Source organism: Aulonocara stuartgranti (assembly GCF_965226115.1).
Source record: "Aulonocara stuartgranti genome assembly, chromosome: 11".
NCBI classification, from domain to species: Eukaryota; Metazoa; Chordata; class Actinopteri; order Cichliformes; family Cichlidae; genus Aulonocara; species Aulonocara stuartgranti.
In genome coordinates this window covers 31,422,638-31,438,512 of record NC_138947.1, presented here as the reverse complement: position 1 = coordinate 31,438,512, position 15,875 = coordinate 31,422,638, and the positions used below count along the sequence as shown (strand labels likewise).

General features: G+C 40.2%; 1 protein-coding gene across 2 annotated transcripts; it reads right to left on the bottom strand.

Moving 5' to 3' along the window:
- Window positions 1–3,121: 3,121 nt before the first annotated feature.
- LOC309717802 (myelin-associated glycoprotein-like) lies at window positions 3,122–14,722 on the bottom strand. Of its 2 annotated transcripts, XM_082552659.1 has the most exons (9): window positions 14,704–14,722; window positions 9,670–9,776; window positions 7,985–8,034; window positions 5,428–5,504; window positions 4,938–5,333; window positions 4,549–4,842; window positions 4,267–4,366; window positions 4,036–4,068; window positions 3,122–3,490 (listed from the first exon to the last, which is right to left on the bottom strand). In XM_082552659.1, the coding sequence occupies exons 4-9, from the start codon at window positions 5,471–5,473 to the stop codon at window positions 3,484–3,486; spliced, it is 876 nt and encodes a 291-aa protein (XP_082408785.1). In that variant the 5' UTR covers window positions 5,474–5,504; window positions 7,985–8,034; window positions 9,670–9,776; window positions 14,704–14,722; the 3' UTR covers window positions 3,122–3,483. The 2 variants fall into 2 exon arrangements, with proteins under 2 accessions (XP_082408785.1, XP_082408784.1); XM_082552658.1 differs by lacking the exon at window positions 14,704–14,722 and having other exon boundaries at window positions 9,670–9,833.
- Window positions 14,723–15,875: the final 1,153 nt, after the last annotated feature.

Below are 15,875 nucleotides of genomic sequence, written 5' to 3'. Positions count from 1 at the left end.
TACTGAGTCAAAGGCAGCAGCCGAGTATAAACAATGAGTTAAAATCAATTAGAAAGGACAATGGGAGCAAATGAATGGACGGAAGTACAGAAAGACCAAAGATTACAGAATAAATCAGGAAATTAAGTCACCCTCTACCTAGAGGATTTAATAAAGTCACAGAATCAAAAATGTCCAAGAAGTTTGGTTTCTTAATTGCAGTTAGAGTGTGAATAAGAGTCTTTGAGTTTCAAGTATAGTTTTCCATTACTCACGACTCTGTTAAGACTACAGATAATCTCTAAATACATCAGATTTTTATAGTAATCTCACTTCCTCTGCACAAGTTGACACACACAGACTTATAGCGAGACAAACAATTGTCTCTGTCTTGTGCTGTAGTGGCATCACAGGGCTTGTTTTCAGTAACCCTTCCCTGTCTTCTATAGAAGAGCCAGTCCAATTGCCATTTACAAATCACAAAATATAAGAGAGATGCATAACAAACAAGTCATTCAAACATTTCATGGTTATTAGTATATTGTGTTTTAAATATCTTTAATGCATTAACCAATGATAAATGAACCTTTGTGACATGTGAAGATGAAATCTTAAAATAAATGGAAACTTTCTTTAAATCATGGTTAAGAGTTACGTTGGGTGAGTGCTGAGTATTTGTATATGTGTGCATGAGGGTGGGAATGCATGTTTGTGTCTGTGTGTGCCTGTTTGTCTGTGTCTATATGTCAGGTCGGGTCTTAGATTCCACCTTTCTGGGAACTCCCAGGCCCTCCAAAGTATGGAGGCCTATCTCCCCTCACCACACTACCTGCCGGTGACTGATGCCCTCGGGGGTCGGTGCGTTGGTGGTTCTTGGTGTCCAGGGCTGGGTGCTCAGGTATGTACCAGCTCACTCCCGGTGGCTACTTCAGCCAAGTAGCCACCGAGAGGGCCTCTTCCAGGGCGTAGAGGCCCCTTGGGCCTCTGGGCCTGCGGCTCGGTTCACTCTAGCACGCCAGTGCAGCCCCCTCTGGCTTCTGCTCTGTGACTACTGGGTGACCACTCGTCTGAGGTTCTCCTCAGCTCTTCCCAGGAGGGTGGCACGGATGCCCCTCTGGTGGTCCTCCTTGGGCTCTCGCACTCTGGGGCCTCTGGATATCTGGAACCTGGATCTCCTCCATACCTGCTTCATGCCCTGGGGGACGGGGCTATGGCCCTCTACACCCTCTAGCAGACCGTTACATGGGGAAACCTTTTGAATACAAGCGCGCTGATCCACACAGGTGTGCACACAGGTGTTCACTGTTCATAGACATAAACTACACCTTTCTTGGCTGCTACTTCAAAGCACATTGTGCACTGTCTGTCCTGCGTGCTGCACAACAACATTCAATATTTAGTATTTACTGCTGTTTACACTTAGCTAGATTAATGCGATGGTGTTGTGTTTAGTATGTTGCTTTGTTTTGGTTTTTTTTGCTTGTTTTCTCTTCTTTTTCTCTCAACAGTTGATCCAGGAGATTGTTTTTTCTTTCTCTTTTTAAGTTTCTCACTGTCCCTCTTCCCTTCTGTTTTTCTTTTCCTTCATCTTTCTTTCTCCTTTTCCTATCCCCCAGTCATATCTGTCCTGTCTGTAACAACTGAAAATAAAATAAAATAAATAATAACAACAAAGGTCGATCAAATGGACCAATACGGCAAGGCCGTGATGATCCATTTGGCAAAGTAAATCCCTTGGGTATCCTTGTTGATCTTCAGACAACAATTCTGACGGCTAAAGAACCAAATGGGACAGGCAAAAAAAAAACAAAAAACAAGAGTTACACACATGCCTATGAGAAGACCAGGGCCCGTATCCCTAAAGCTTCTGAGAATCCTCTCAGAGAGCTCCTAACTTAACCTAAAAATTCCTTGCCAGGAGTTTTAGCTTAGAAGTGATTCCAGAACATTTTCAGTGAACTCTGAGCAAGGAATGGATGGAAAATCCTATCTCAGTGAGGAGGTGTGGTTGACCCCGTTGCTAGGTATGAGTCATCATTTCAAAAGCCGTGATTGGTTGATCCTACAAGTTTGATGGAAATGAGCTTTTGGTGATAACGAGCAAAGGATGTACCCTCAAATCAATAAACATAATTATACACTCTAATCTTATGCTGACTGTAATTGTAAATAATATTTCACATTCAAGAAAATATCTGGAAAATGAATAGTAAGCTGTAGGGGTTATAGCCTAACATTAGAATCTAAAATATGTGAAAACTTAAACTCATTACACCCTGTTCAAATAATGATTCGTGTCTTATTTGCTCATATTAATATCCTAGCTGGCATATTTTGTACTTTCACTCCCATATGGACCCTGTTGAAAACAAGATGGCCTATCTCAAGGGGCTGTCCTTAATGAAGTAGAAATCACAACGTTACAAGTCCAGTGTGGTCTTAACGAGGGTAACACGGCTCAGCTTTTAGCAATGTCTGTGATTGCAGACCCAAGTCATCACTGCTGCATTGTTGCATTTTCCCGGTTGCCAAATACCTCAGGGTTGTGATTACTTTCGTCTCCGGTGTAATAGCGTTGTGGCGTCGAGTTGGTGAAGTAATTGCATCTCTAAGGAGATCCACCACAAACATGATTCCTGCACGATCCAATCTGTAGCGTCTCAATAATTCCCTGTCATCCAGTGTTTGCAGGACATCTCTCCTGCCTCTTCTGTTGGCCATTTTGTGCAGCTGCTTAGGGGAACTCCTAAGCCACTAAAAGTCCTCTTCCCTGCTCTTAGCAGATCTTGCCTTAGGAGCCCTTTTAAGCGTTAGGAATCTTGAGGAATAGCTTTTATATTAACTGGGATTGTTGTGTCACTTTTAGGGGAAATTCTAAGAAAACGTCATGACTCTGAGAATTTTCTTAGAATTTGGCCGCTAGGAGCCACTTTTTGCACAAAGATTCTTTAAGGATACGGGCCCAGGTTTCTTGTTATTCGAGGTCTTCCTCAATTTAACAGTAACATGCAACACACACTGTATTCATATTGTATTTGATCTGAATGAAAAAGGTACTTTACTCACTGTTGAATATTATGTAATTGTAAATTAAATGTAAATTGTACTGAAGGTCTTTATTGTTTAAGCAATAAATTCAGTCTCTGGATAAATGAAGATTTATTGTTCAAAAAGAGTCTTACAGTACTGATACATCTGTTTAGAAAACAGGAAGTGGTGGGCTTACATTACTTAACATTTCTGGCATAAAGCAAAAATGATAGCACATCCTTTCAAGCATGAAAACAAAGAGAAAGCATCACACTAGTTAATGAAAAAGGGTAGAAGCTAATTGTTGAAGAAAAAGCTGTTCCTGTCTTCCTTTTTTCTTATAGCTTTTTATATTATATTTTTGTTTTGTTTTTTAAACATTTTTCTTATTATTCATTTATTTTTACTGAAGCTGATATGCAAATGGGAAGAAGAATGTAACCATTTGACTTTGGTCCCCTTCTTGATTTCATGTCATTGCCTGAAAAGTAAGAAAATACATGTTTGAAGTATATATGTGCGATTTTAAGCAAAGAACAAAATACAGAAACAGAAGGGAACAGGGCTGTTTTGTTTCTGTCCTTTGATCCAGTCGGAGCCTTCAAAGATGTGTGGGAAAACAAACATGAAACACAAGGAACTTTCAAAAAGTGAAAAACAACTAAAAAGAAAAACAAAATGCATAATGTGTCTCTAACTCTACATCAGTTTCTAAGACTTTTCGAAAATATTAAATTTTAAATTTAATATCAAAACAACCAACAAAAATCTGCCCTGTTGCTTGAAATGACTGTGAGACCATTGAGGCATTTGTGCACGGAAAGTTAGCGGTGAAGTCAGTGGAGAGCCAAAAACTCAAAAGCCTTTAATCAGAAGGACTTAGAGTAATTTAATTAGAAATGTAATCTTGAAGATGTGTGTGGATGTAAAATTCCAAATATTTTGCATTTAAAAAATCAAAACATGCATGCGCATTTAATGCTCCAAACTGTAAAAACAAAAGAAAAGAAACATTTTTTTTCTCACCTCCGAGATAACCTGGAAAGCCTGTTCCACATGCTGTGATAAATGAAAACAATCATTATATTGTTATCATATATGATGACAGACTCAGAAACCAACTGCATCTGATCCAAAATATTTTTCTACTTACGTTCCGTATATATATATATTAAAGAGAGTACTGTAGAACTGATGAGAGGAAAAATGTCTCCTCCTTGTTAACAGAAAGCTTGATTCTCTATAAAAAAGACTCACTTGTATTTTTTTTCCATGAAAATCCAGAAGATGCCAAAGAGCAGAGCTGTACCAATCCCCACTACAGCAGGAATGATGATGTGATTACAGTTCTCAATACCTGGAAATAGACAGAGTTGGTATTTGCTTGGGTTTTTGTTTTTGTTTTTTTGCTATTGCTTCTTTAGAATACAGACAACATTCATCTAAACATACTTTTAATAGTGATATTAACATTTTCTTAATCATGCAAAGTTAAGGGTTAAAAAATATATTGGAAGTAAACTACTGAAAGGATCTCACGTTTTACATGGAGTGTGAAAGTTTCAGATGATTTCAGCCCTCCATTAAATTCAGCAGTGCAGGTTATCTCTCTGTTGTCATCCTTCTCCTCAGGAATAACTGTCAGGATGGACTGTGTCTCCCAGTTTCCATGTTTAATATCTTTATGATGCACAATGACCTTTGTACTATCCATATTCCATGTGAGTTTAGGAACATGAGTGGGGCAGGTGTGGATGACTGAACAGGTGACAATGTAGGGCTCTCCTTGAGTGGCTGTCTTTGGTTTGATCAATGTAGGCTTTGGAGGCTCAGCTGAAAATGAAAAAGTCAGACATAAAGTAAGAGGCAAAATGATTTAACAGAAAACTGGTATAGATGTTTGAAGTCATGGAAAGTTGGTGACATACTGATCATGTCCAACTCAACGCAGTCTTCAACAAAGGAGAACTTGTCTTTGGTGGGGTCATTGTTTTCTGTTCGCACTAGTTCAACCCGGAAACAGAAAGGGCCATTGTCATGAATTCTAATTTGAGTTATTTCTAAGGTGCAGTTGTTCTGGCCCAGCTCTCCCAACATCTTTGTTCGGTCCCTAAAGCTGTCCTTAATCAGTGTAGGATCCTCATGATAGATGTTGCTTTTTTTGTCATTTTTTTCATGCCAGATTCCTCTGAGTCTGGAGGAGGGCAGGTTTCCTCCAGTATGGGAGAATGAACATGGTACCACAACACAGGATCCAACCTGTGTATAAATGCTTTTTACAACCGTGGCCTTCCATTCATCACTGGACACGAAGCTACAGATGACTGAAAGATAATTTTTAAAATAACAAGGAAATTATTTAATTATACACATTAAGCATAAAGAGACTGGAAATAAATAGCTGACCAGTGATGTTACCTGCAAAAAGCAGAAAGAATTCCTTCATAATTTTCTGCTTGGCCATTCTTCTCTGATGTTGGGATGTTTGATTGACACTAAAGAAATCAAAACACTACATTTTACTATGATAACCAAAGCAAACCACAGCTGTCGAAGTGGACTTTATTCAAACAGCATTAATGCCAATAGACATTTATTTAGAATTATTCATACAATTTATATCTGACAAATACGAGCCATCATTGTAAAAAGTGATTTTCCTTGTGTGTAATGTCAATAAAGTGCTAAGTATATCTTACAAATAAATAATGGCATTATTTCAGTAAAAGTATCATACATGCTTATATGTATATGTGTCATTTATACAAATGGGTGAGACAGACAATACCAAAAATACAGCCACATAACAAAACCTTCAAGCAACACTAGAGGGCGCACCCTTCATCATCTAGACTCCAATGTTAAATTTTTATTTTATTTTTTGATATACTTTCTGAATGGAAGAAGAGAATATCAGTCTTGTGTAGATTTGAAAATTTGCAGTCTTCAACAAAGGAGAACTTGTCCTTGGTGGGGTCATTGCTTTCTGTTTGCACTAGTTCAACAGAAAGGGCCATTGTCATGATCTTTAACATCGGTTATTTCTAAGGTGCAGTTGTTCTGGCCCAGAAGTCCCACCAGCTTTGTTCGGTCCTTAAAGCTGTCCTTAATCAGTGTAGGATCCTCATGATAGATGTTTTTTTTTTGTGCCATCTTTTTCATGCCAGATTCCTCTGAGTCTGGATGTAGGCAGGTTTCCTTCAGTATGGGAGAATGAGTGTTGTGGTACCACAACATAGGATGTAACCAGAGCGTCAATGCTTTTTACAACATTAGTCTTCCATTCAGCACCTGACACGGAGCTACAGATGACTGAAAGAGAATTAAGGGAATGGCACCGTAATAATGACTTCTCTGCAATTTCTTATAAAGGTATACATTATTTGTAAAGCAATTGTTAACCAAGAGGTGACTCATTATGTTACTTGTAAAAAGCATACAAGTTATCATAAACTTTGTTTTGCATTCCATGTTTCTTGAGGGTCTCGCAAAACACTGCAGGATTTTTCCATGAAAAAACATACAAATAAATAAATGCATCAAAATCACTTCAATACATGGAAATTACAACACAGTTTTAGAAGTTAGACAACTTTAAAATATATTTATAATAAACAGACATAATTAATATTCTCATATGGACTATGATATTGCCATTTATATTTTGTCTGCACTATTTGTCTCTGAAAGCAGCAAATCTCTCACTTGTCAGTAGGGATGGGTATCGTTTAGGTTTTATTTGATACCGGTGCCAAACCGGTACTTTTGAAACGGTGCCGGTGCTTAAACGGTGCTTAAACCGGTGCTTAAACCGGTGCTTAAAGAATGGAGAACACAAAATTGGTCCAAAAACCTCTCATGTTCGGCTGGTTTTTTGTAAAAAGATAACAATGTTAGCCTTTTCTGCAGCTATAGGGGATTTATGGTATCACTCTTGGCTGGAAGCAGTGCTTAAACAATGGAAAAAACACAAACTTTGTCCAAAAACCTCTCATGTTTAACTGTTTTCCACTTTTTCTTTGGTCATTTTAGCCTTTTTGGCCAGGGTGAAGGGAGTATCTGCCATCAAACAAGAAGACAGCCGCATGTAGCTATGATGATGTTTGCTAGTTCACCTTACATGCATTAATTTAATAACGTGGTTAGCCTACTCAACGTAAATTACACACAAACAACATTAAGCTACTCACGCAAAGAAGAACGGCTGCTGCCGTCATCATTTCTGCTACACTTGCAGGGCTAGGGGCCAGGACTCTCCTCTTCGTGTTTTTGGGAGATGTTGCTAACTCCGGGTCCCTACTTGTCAGGTTCCCTGTATATCTACCTTTAATGTCTTTGCCATCATACTGCAAGAAAAGTATCAGGGGTTCCTAAAGTCCCCGATCAATATCTCAGGCTTCATCACAGTGACTTAAAAAAATAGAGAGAAGGTCATGCCAGAGCCAGTGAATTTTCTGGCAAATAGGCTACATGACCATCTTTATTCTCCAACACAGCCTGAACTCTCTTAGGCAAACTTTCTTAAAATCTCTTTAAGTAGTTCTCAGCAATAGTTCTTCAGCATAACTTACAATAATTTATTTTGAGTGCTCCAGTAGATTTTCATAACGTACAGGCTGTGATCAGCTGACCTGCTGCTCTTTGTGGATGTATACACCTGAATTGAACCAGATGTAAGCCAATGTTTCTTTAGTTATCCTGCGTGATTTACATTTTCCACACCAACAGTATACTTTTTATACTAGACTGGCACTGTGCACCAGTCACAGACTGGTTTTTTTTCTTTTTTTTTTCCCCTTTAAATCCATCACAGTGCAGCATACTAACCTGTTTGTCCTGCATTACCTGTAGATCATTTTCATGGAATCTTTAATTGACATAGTTAGTCTAGCTTAGTTTGTTTTGCAGCAGGTTTCACAATATGAAAAACATAATGTCACATGTATACATTTGATTTAAAAACATGAGGACTTACATGTAAGCTTGAAATTTCCAGTTTATCAAATCCCACCGAGGAGTCCTTACCTTTAAGGAAACAGTCAAAACAAAGGCATGAACAGGACCATTTAACAACCAAGACAACCTAAAATACAAACACTGATACATGATATATACAAATAAACTAAAAGCACAAGCAAGCAGAACTAGTAAACATAACACAAACAACATAATAATGAGTAAACAAGACTCAAAACTCTATTAACAACAAACACTGTGGAAACGACCCTGGGACCATAGCACACACTGTCATGGTCCGCGGCCCGGCGTCCGGGGTGCTGCTGGGATGTCCACGCCCACGAGCGTGGCTGCTAACCCCACACCTGCATCCCATCCCAGGCGATCACCAGGTGGACTATTTAATCCTGCCCTACCTGCTGCTCCACGCCAGTCCGTAGTCGCCTCTCAGCGATCACAACTCGGCGTGTTTTTTTTCGAGCCACCTGCCTGTCCACCTGAGATTTGGTTCACATTCAGCTTCGCCGTCTCGACCCCTTTTGGAGCTCCACCCCCTCTGGTTCACTCGGCCCGGCTATCACCGTGAGACGCACACTCCACCTTCCCTCGTATGCTGCCTTTTTTTCCGCACCCCAGTAATCTGTCTCTCTTTTTGTTTTACAGCCTCTCACAGCCCCGCTCTCGGCGTTCCCTGTGCGGTCCCTCGGTTTCGTCTGGTTTCATCCGTTGTTTTTCTGGCTACCCTCACGGGACACCTTTAGTTGCAATAAAAATTACTTTCTTTATTCGCTCCTACCCTAGTGTGTGTGTTCTGCTACTGGGTCCTGCCTGCGCTCGGAACTTCGGTTCATGACACACACACACAGTTTGTGTGTTTGCTAATGTTTGTTGGGTTGATAGAAACGTTGCATTTTAAGTTGCCTGCATTTTTAACATCCTTTAACTTTAACATCCCTTTATGTTCGCTACTCTTTTTTTTTAGCTCAAATACAAATTTTATTTGTCACATACACAATCATACACAGTATGACATGCAGTGAAATGCGTATTGCTGTGCAATTTCCGAAAAGACACGAGAATGAAACTAAAATTAAATATCAAGTATAAATTTAAGTTAAAAACCACAAGTGTGCAAATCAGCAGTGTGCAAACCGAAACCGCAACGAACAAGTTTAACCCCTATTGGACACGATTGTGCCTCTTTAATCTCGTTTTATGCGACATCCCCTGGTGATTAATAAACGAACAGGACTGCGTATCATGTGTTACTGTTTAGGCTTAAATCGGCTCGCAGTGACGTGAAATATTCCCAAATACGCACTAAACCTTTCTCTCCATCGTTTCGCCACTTCTTCCAAACTAAACTTTTTCCTACTTTTTTTTACGTAAGAAATTTGATTGGGCAATCCAGTGTCAGTAATGAAAATGAAGAAACGGGCTGCTGCCTTTGCTTCCTGGTCGGTCCATAAGCCCGAAAGTGTGCCTGTCCACCAGGAAAATGCCCGGTTAACCAGATTACCAGTCCAGCCCTGCCTCGGGCCGAGCATGGTTAAAATGTAGACTGAGAGTGTCGCCTTTCGGCTCAACTCTCGCTCCATCACGACAGACCGCTACTGATCGAGGTGGTTACTTTCAACCTAAGCACAAAACTTAAACACAGTTCATACTGTTATCTATTGTGTTGTCATTACAGTACTGTTTTACCTGCTTCTACTCAGTTGTTTGTCTCTGCAAATTTCTGACACCATCTCCGACTCTTTCGGGAGGATTTTCAAATCTTTCCAGCTGGAACCACCCACTTCACTGGAATCCTAGAAAGAAGTACAGCAGTCTTACTAACATACAAAAACATGATCAGGATAAGATGGCGGATACAAAAAATCCTTCACTGGAAATGGGACAGGGCCGTTTCTAACTTTTTTGAGGCCCTATACAAGATTCTGTTTGGCAGACTCTATAACATTAAACAGGGGGGGGGGGGGGGGGGTTACAACTCTTAAAGACATTGCTGTGGTGGTTGCTGTGGATGTTTTGGGTGAACTTGGCGTGTACATTTCCTGTTTTAAGCTGTCTGCCAAAGGGGGGCTGCATTTCATTTCAGAGTGCCAACAGTCTGCTATAACTTGAATTCAAACCCTATTTTATACTTTCAGAAAAGGCCTGTTATTGACGTTTATAACACACACACACACACACACACACACACACACACACACACACACACACACACACACACACACATATAATTACACCCTGTTGAAACTTTATCTCACCATGACAATGTAACTTCACTAAAACCTTTAAAAGAGGTATAAAAGAGAAAAATGGTGAAACTAATATGTGATATAGACTCATTACATGCAAAGCGAGGTATTTCACGTCTTTATTTGTTACAATTTCGATGATTACAGCTTACAGCTTATAAAAACCCCAAATTCAAAATCGCAGAAAATTAGAATATTACATGAAATCAACACTTCAAAGACCAAGGAACTGGTTGTGAACTTCGGGAGGTCCAGACCATGTCCACTGCCGGTTCAGATAGAGGGAGAGGAGGTGGAGGTGGTCAGCACATACAAGTACCTTGGGCTGTCGGTGGACAACAAATTGGACTGGTCATGCAACACGCAGCACCTGTATAAAAAGGCCAAAGCAAACTGTATTTCCTCAGGAGGCTGGCTCTGCGGTTGGCATGAAGCTGGACACTCTGGTGACAGTGACAGAGAAGAGGACATTAAAGAAGCTGTTGGACATTATGGACAATGCTGGGCATCATCTGCACACGGTCATAAACAACCAGAGGAGTCTGTTTAGTGACAGGTTACTTCTCCCAAAGTCAAGGACCAACAGACTTAAAAACTCCTTTGTCCCACACGCCATTAAACTGTTTAACTCCTCGCTGGAGGGGAGAGGGAGGAGAAACAGGGGGACAGTTGAAGGCGAGAACATCTAATCTGCAGTGCCCTTTTCACTGTGCAGTATTTTTCCATATTAAACGGTGCAATAGACTTAAAATAGTTGAAATGTGCAATTCCCTGTTTATTCCTATTATCCTATTTATCACTATTATATTTATATATGTCTCTGTGTTTATATATGTGTATATCTGTATATATGATATATTTCTATTTCTGCTTACATTCTTTTGCAACTTCTGTCAGTGCTGTGCTACTGGAAACAGAGGAACCCACCCAAGGGATTAATAAAGTTTTATCTAATCTAATCTAATCTAATCTAATCTAATCTCTAAATCAATAAAACAAGGATTTTAAATAGAAAAATGTCAGACCTCTGAAAAGTATAATCATACATATGTACTCAGTACTTAGTTTGGGTCCTCTTTTTAAAAAAAAAAAAGGTAAATGGCCTGTATTTGTATAGCGCTTTACTAGTCCAAGGACCCCAAAGCGCTTTACACATCCAGTCATCCACCCATTGGTGATGGCAAGCTACATTGTAGCCACAGCTGCCCTGGGGCGCACTGACAGAGGCAAGGCTGCCGGACACTGGCGCCACCGGGCCCTCTGACCACCACCAGGTAATGGGTCAAGTGTCTTGCCCAAGGATACAACAACTGAGACTGTCCAAGCCGGGGCTCGAACCGGCAACCTTCCGATTACAAGGCGAACTCCCAACTCTTGAGCCACGATCGTCCACAATTATTGCCTCAGTGCGGCGTGGTATGTATGCTATCAGCCTGTGGCATGGCTGAGGTGTTATGGAAGAAAAGGATGCATCAATAGCAGCCTTCAGCTCTTCTGCATTGTTCCGTCTCATGTCTCATCTTTCTCTTGGCAATGCCCCATAAATTCTATATGGGGTTCAGGTCAGGCAAGTTTGTTGGCCAATTGAGCACACTAATCCCTGTGTGATATCGCCGTATAACTACCTATATGATGACTTAGACTAATAATGCATGTTAGATAATAAAAGTTATGCATGAATTCAGCTAACACAATTATTTATTGCATATTTTCTTTGGATTTTCTACAATAACTTTATAAATAAATGCAAATCTCATATTGTTACAGCTTTGAAATACAGAACTTTAAAACTTTCCCTCATGAAAGGTAATAAATCAGTCATCAAGACATATTTTATATGCAGTAAAAGACTGTCAAGATAATTCTGACTATAAAGTCAATGTATTAACATTAATTTCCTTTGTCAAAACATGCTGCTGACAAAAGCTGAAAACATGACAACTCAATATAGTAAAGCTATGTGAACCCCCCCCCCAAACTTAAAGCAATGTGGTGAGTGACAAAAGGAATGTCATGTGACGCTATGCATGGAAGGCAGAGTTGTGGAGCCAATATTGCAGGACTCAGGTGAGTAACTAGAGTTAAACCACAGCTTTGTTGCTGGAAATCAAAGGAAAGGAAATTCAAGGAACTAGTGATGCTACGTCTGATACTGAAACCCCAAGACCTGTGTTGAGCATAGGGGGCATGTCCAAATGAAGTCCATGTCAAGGCCCTTATCAGGTTACAGAATATGGCATGACCAAACATAAATGAGGCCCCGTTTCACTGAAATGAGGGAACTCTTTATGTGATTCGATCTGTTGAAAATGCAGGAATCGATTTCTTGCTTAAACTGGATCCGAGGTGTTCCCTAACATCAGCTGTTAGGGAGCATTTTGACACAGTATCTCACAATGACAACATACATCTTTAATCAATCACAGATAGGCTTATTCAGGACATCATATGGGTATTCTGCAATTTGGTACATCTTTATGTTTATATATCGACTGGCATGTAGCCCATATGTAATATCACAGCAGGGCTGCTGTACATTGAATAACCAGCAGGTGTCAGTACTTCCAAATGAGCTGTTGAATGGGTCTTCATGTGATCTGGATTTTGGCAAAGCAAAAAGGCAGATAACACGGCAAAAAAGGCAAACTGTCATGAGAATTGGACATATTCTTGGAAATGCTAACTAAAGAAATACACAGGAAACCACCAAACAGACAGGACAGACACCTATAGGGAGGTTGCAAAAAAGAAAGAAGGAAACTAAGGACTTAAATAATCATTAGTTAATCGGGAAGATAGAACACACCAGGCAACAAGACTAGGGCAACAGAATTGAAACACAATGCACGCAGGACAAGAGACTACCAAAAGAAGACAGGACACAAACAGAGATAGACCCAGATTCCAGACACATAAACTTAAACACAGAGGGAAGGAGTAAACACAGACATGTGAATAACAGGAAGACCAGACAACCATAGAGACAGGGCACAGAGTAGATACGGAGACATGACCAGGGCCAATGATGAAGATAACTAAATATTGCAAACTAAGGAGAGATCAGGATATAAAAAGATTATAGTTTCATGTTTAGTTTGTAGTCTGTAAACTAGACACAAACCAAAGGTAAGTCAACACCGAAACAAAGACTGACACTTCACAGACCCAGAGAAACCATACAGGGGATATGACAGACTGGAGAAACTGAAGGTAAACAAGCACAAAGATGCTGAAGACAGGACATGGATAGAAGGACAGACTGGTCACAAAAAGAAGAACCAACATATAACAAGAAATCAAGAGCTATAACTATCAAACTCAGAGGCACTCAAACATAATATACTCAGGAACGAGAACATAAATAATTTCTGAATTTCAAGACAATTTATGATAAGTCCATAAAAAACTCAAAATACTGAGTGAAAGGCAGCAGCTGAGTATAAACAATGAAATACAATCAATTACAAAGAAGGGACAATGGCAGCAAATAAACTGAGGGGAATAAGATATGACCAGAGATTACAGAATAAATCAAGAATTGAAGTTAACCTTTACCTGGATTACTTAAGAACTTTATAAGTCACAGAATCAACAGTTTCCAAGAAGTTTGGTTTCTTAATTGCAGTTTGAGTGTGATTTAGAGAGTGGCTAGTAAAGATAAAAAAAAACAAACAGAATGCAAAAAGTCATAGTTTGCTCATAATAATCATTAATAAATAGAACGCATCAAAAAAACAAGCGCAGATTTCTGCTCTGGCAGGGGCTGTCTCTGGTGGTGCCCACATGGATGGCAACAACAGCATCTGATACATGTTGGTGAAACATCACAATACACTGGTGTAGCCATGTCAGCTATTTGACACACTGGATGGAAAAACCTGTTACACCACGCTGCTATGACATCCACCCTAACGGAGGGTGGAGGCTGCTGGATATCATTGGAGCATTTTGTGGAGGGGCTTCTAGGAGGATTGGCAGACTGGGTCAGACGTCACTGGCCAGCGAATCCAAGGGCCAGATATAATTGTAATCAGCCAGTGGGCACTATGTCTGCCACCCCTGCTCTACGCCTTTGACCAGTTGATAAAAAATCATGGTCAAGCGGCCTGCCCTTCCGTATTTTGTAAAGATTATAAGTAAGTTGATACATTTTTATAAGTTAACAGTTATATTGTGACTGATTATTGTCACCGTCCCTCTGTCCTTGCTGGCTGAACCTGCCATTTCTGTTTGTTTCCCTACATCCTAGAGCTCCCTGTCTCTCTCTCCCTTTTATGTGTGTTTCTGTGTTTGCCTGTGTCCTAGGTTTTGTACAGCGCTGGGGTCTGAGAGGTTCCCTCTCTGGAGACAGCCACACCTGCTGATGATCATACTCACCTGTTGCTGATGAACCGATCACAAGCGGTTGTTGATCAATGGTCATGACAATTTGCATAATTAATGATTGTGTTATTGAGTTATTGTGCAAACGTACTATTTATAACAGGAGTCTCAAACTGCAGTCCTCGAGGGCCGGTGTCCTGAAACCTTTCCATGTGTCCCTGTTGCAACACACCTGAATACAATTAGTAGGTCATTAGCAAGAGTATAGAACTTGACTGCATGGTGAGGTGGCAATTCAGCCATTTGATTCATGTTGAAGCAGCTCATGAATGAATGAACATGGTGCAATAAAAGTACTTTCAGAAGTACTTTTTTCTAAACACCTACATTTACTTAAATTTACTTGAGTAGGGTTAGGGGTTGCCACTTCAGCATGCAGTCAAGTTCTATACTCTTGCTAATGACCTACTAATTGTATTCAGGTCTGTTGCAACAAGGACACATGGAAAAATGTTTCAAGACACCGTCCCTCGAGGATTACAGTTTGAGACATCTGGTTTATAAGGTTGGGGAAACCTGCAGTCCACTGAGACTGAAGAAGTCACTTGGATGAGTGATGAAAAGTTTCTCACACGGAAAACGCTGCATTCAGATGAACAGAATCAACTTTTCATCAAAGTAAATTCAAATTTTTATAAACATAAGTGTTTATAAACTACCATGAGTATCAATTTTTCAGAAAAGTTTTAACAAAACTCAAGTAATGTCATCACTCAGAATATAAAGCATGAGCAGGTTTTATCATGAGCATTCTGCAGAGGGTCTGTATACAGGTAACACCGATCAACCAATAATGAAGTAACTACAGTCTAAACAGTTTAAGGTTTGAGTTTCAAGTAGTTAGTTTTCCATTACTCACGACTCTGTTAAGACCACAGATAATCTTTAAATACATCAGCTTTTTATAGTAATCCCACTTCCTCCACACAAGTTGACACACTCAGACTTATAGACTTATAGTGATTGGCTGCAGACTCCCATCTCTGCAGGACCTGTACACCTCCAGGACACTGGGGCGTGCAGCTCGGATCTCAGCTGACCCTTCTCACCCTGGACACAGTCTGTTTGACCTGCTCCCCTCAGGCAGGAGGCTCCGGTCCATTCGCACCAGAACCTCTCGCCATAAGAACAGTTTCTTCCCCTCTGCTGTCGGACACATGAACAATAAACGTACGACTGTCCCCACCACTAACTCATGACCCTACGCTGTGTTCACTGCATGATTCCATGTTTTGGCACTGATCACCACCTGCACTCATGTAT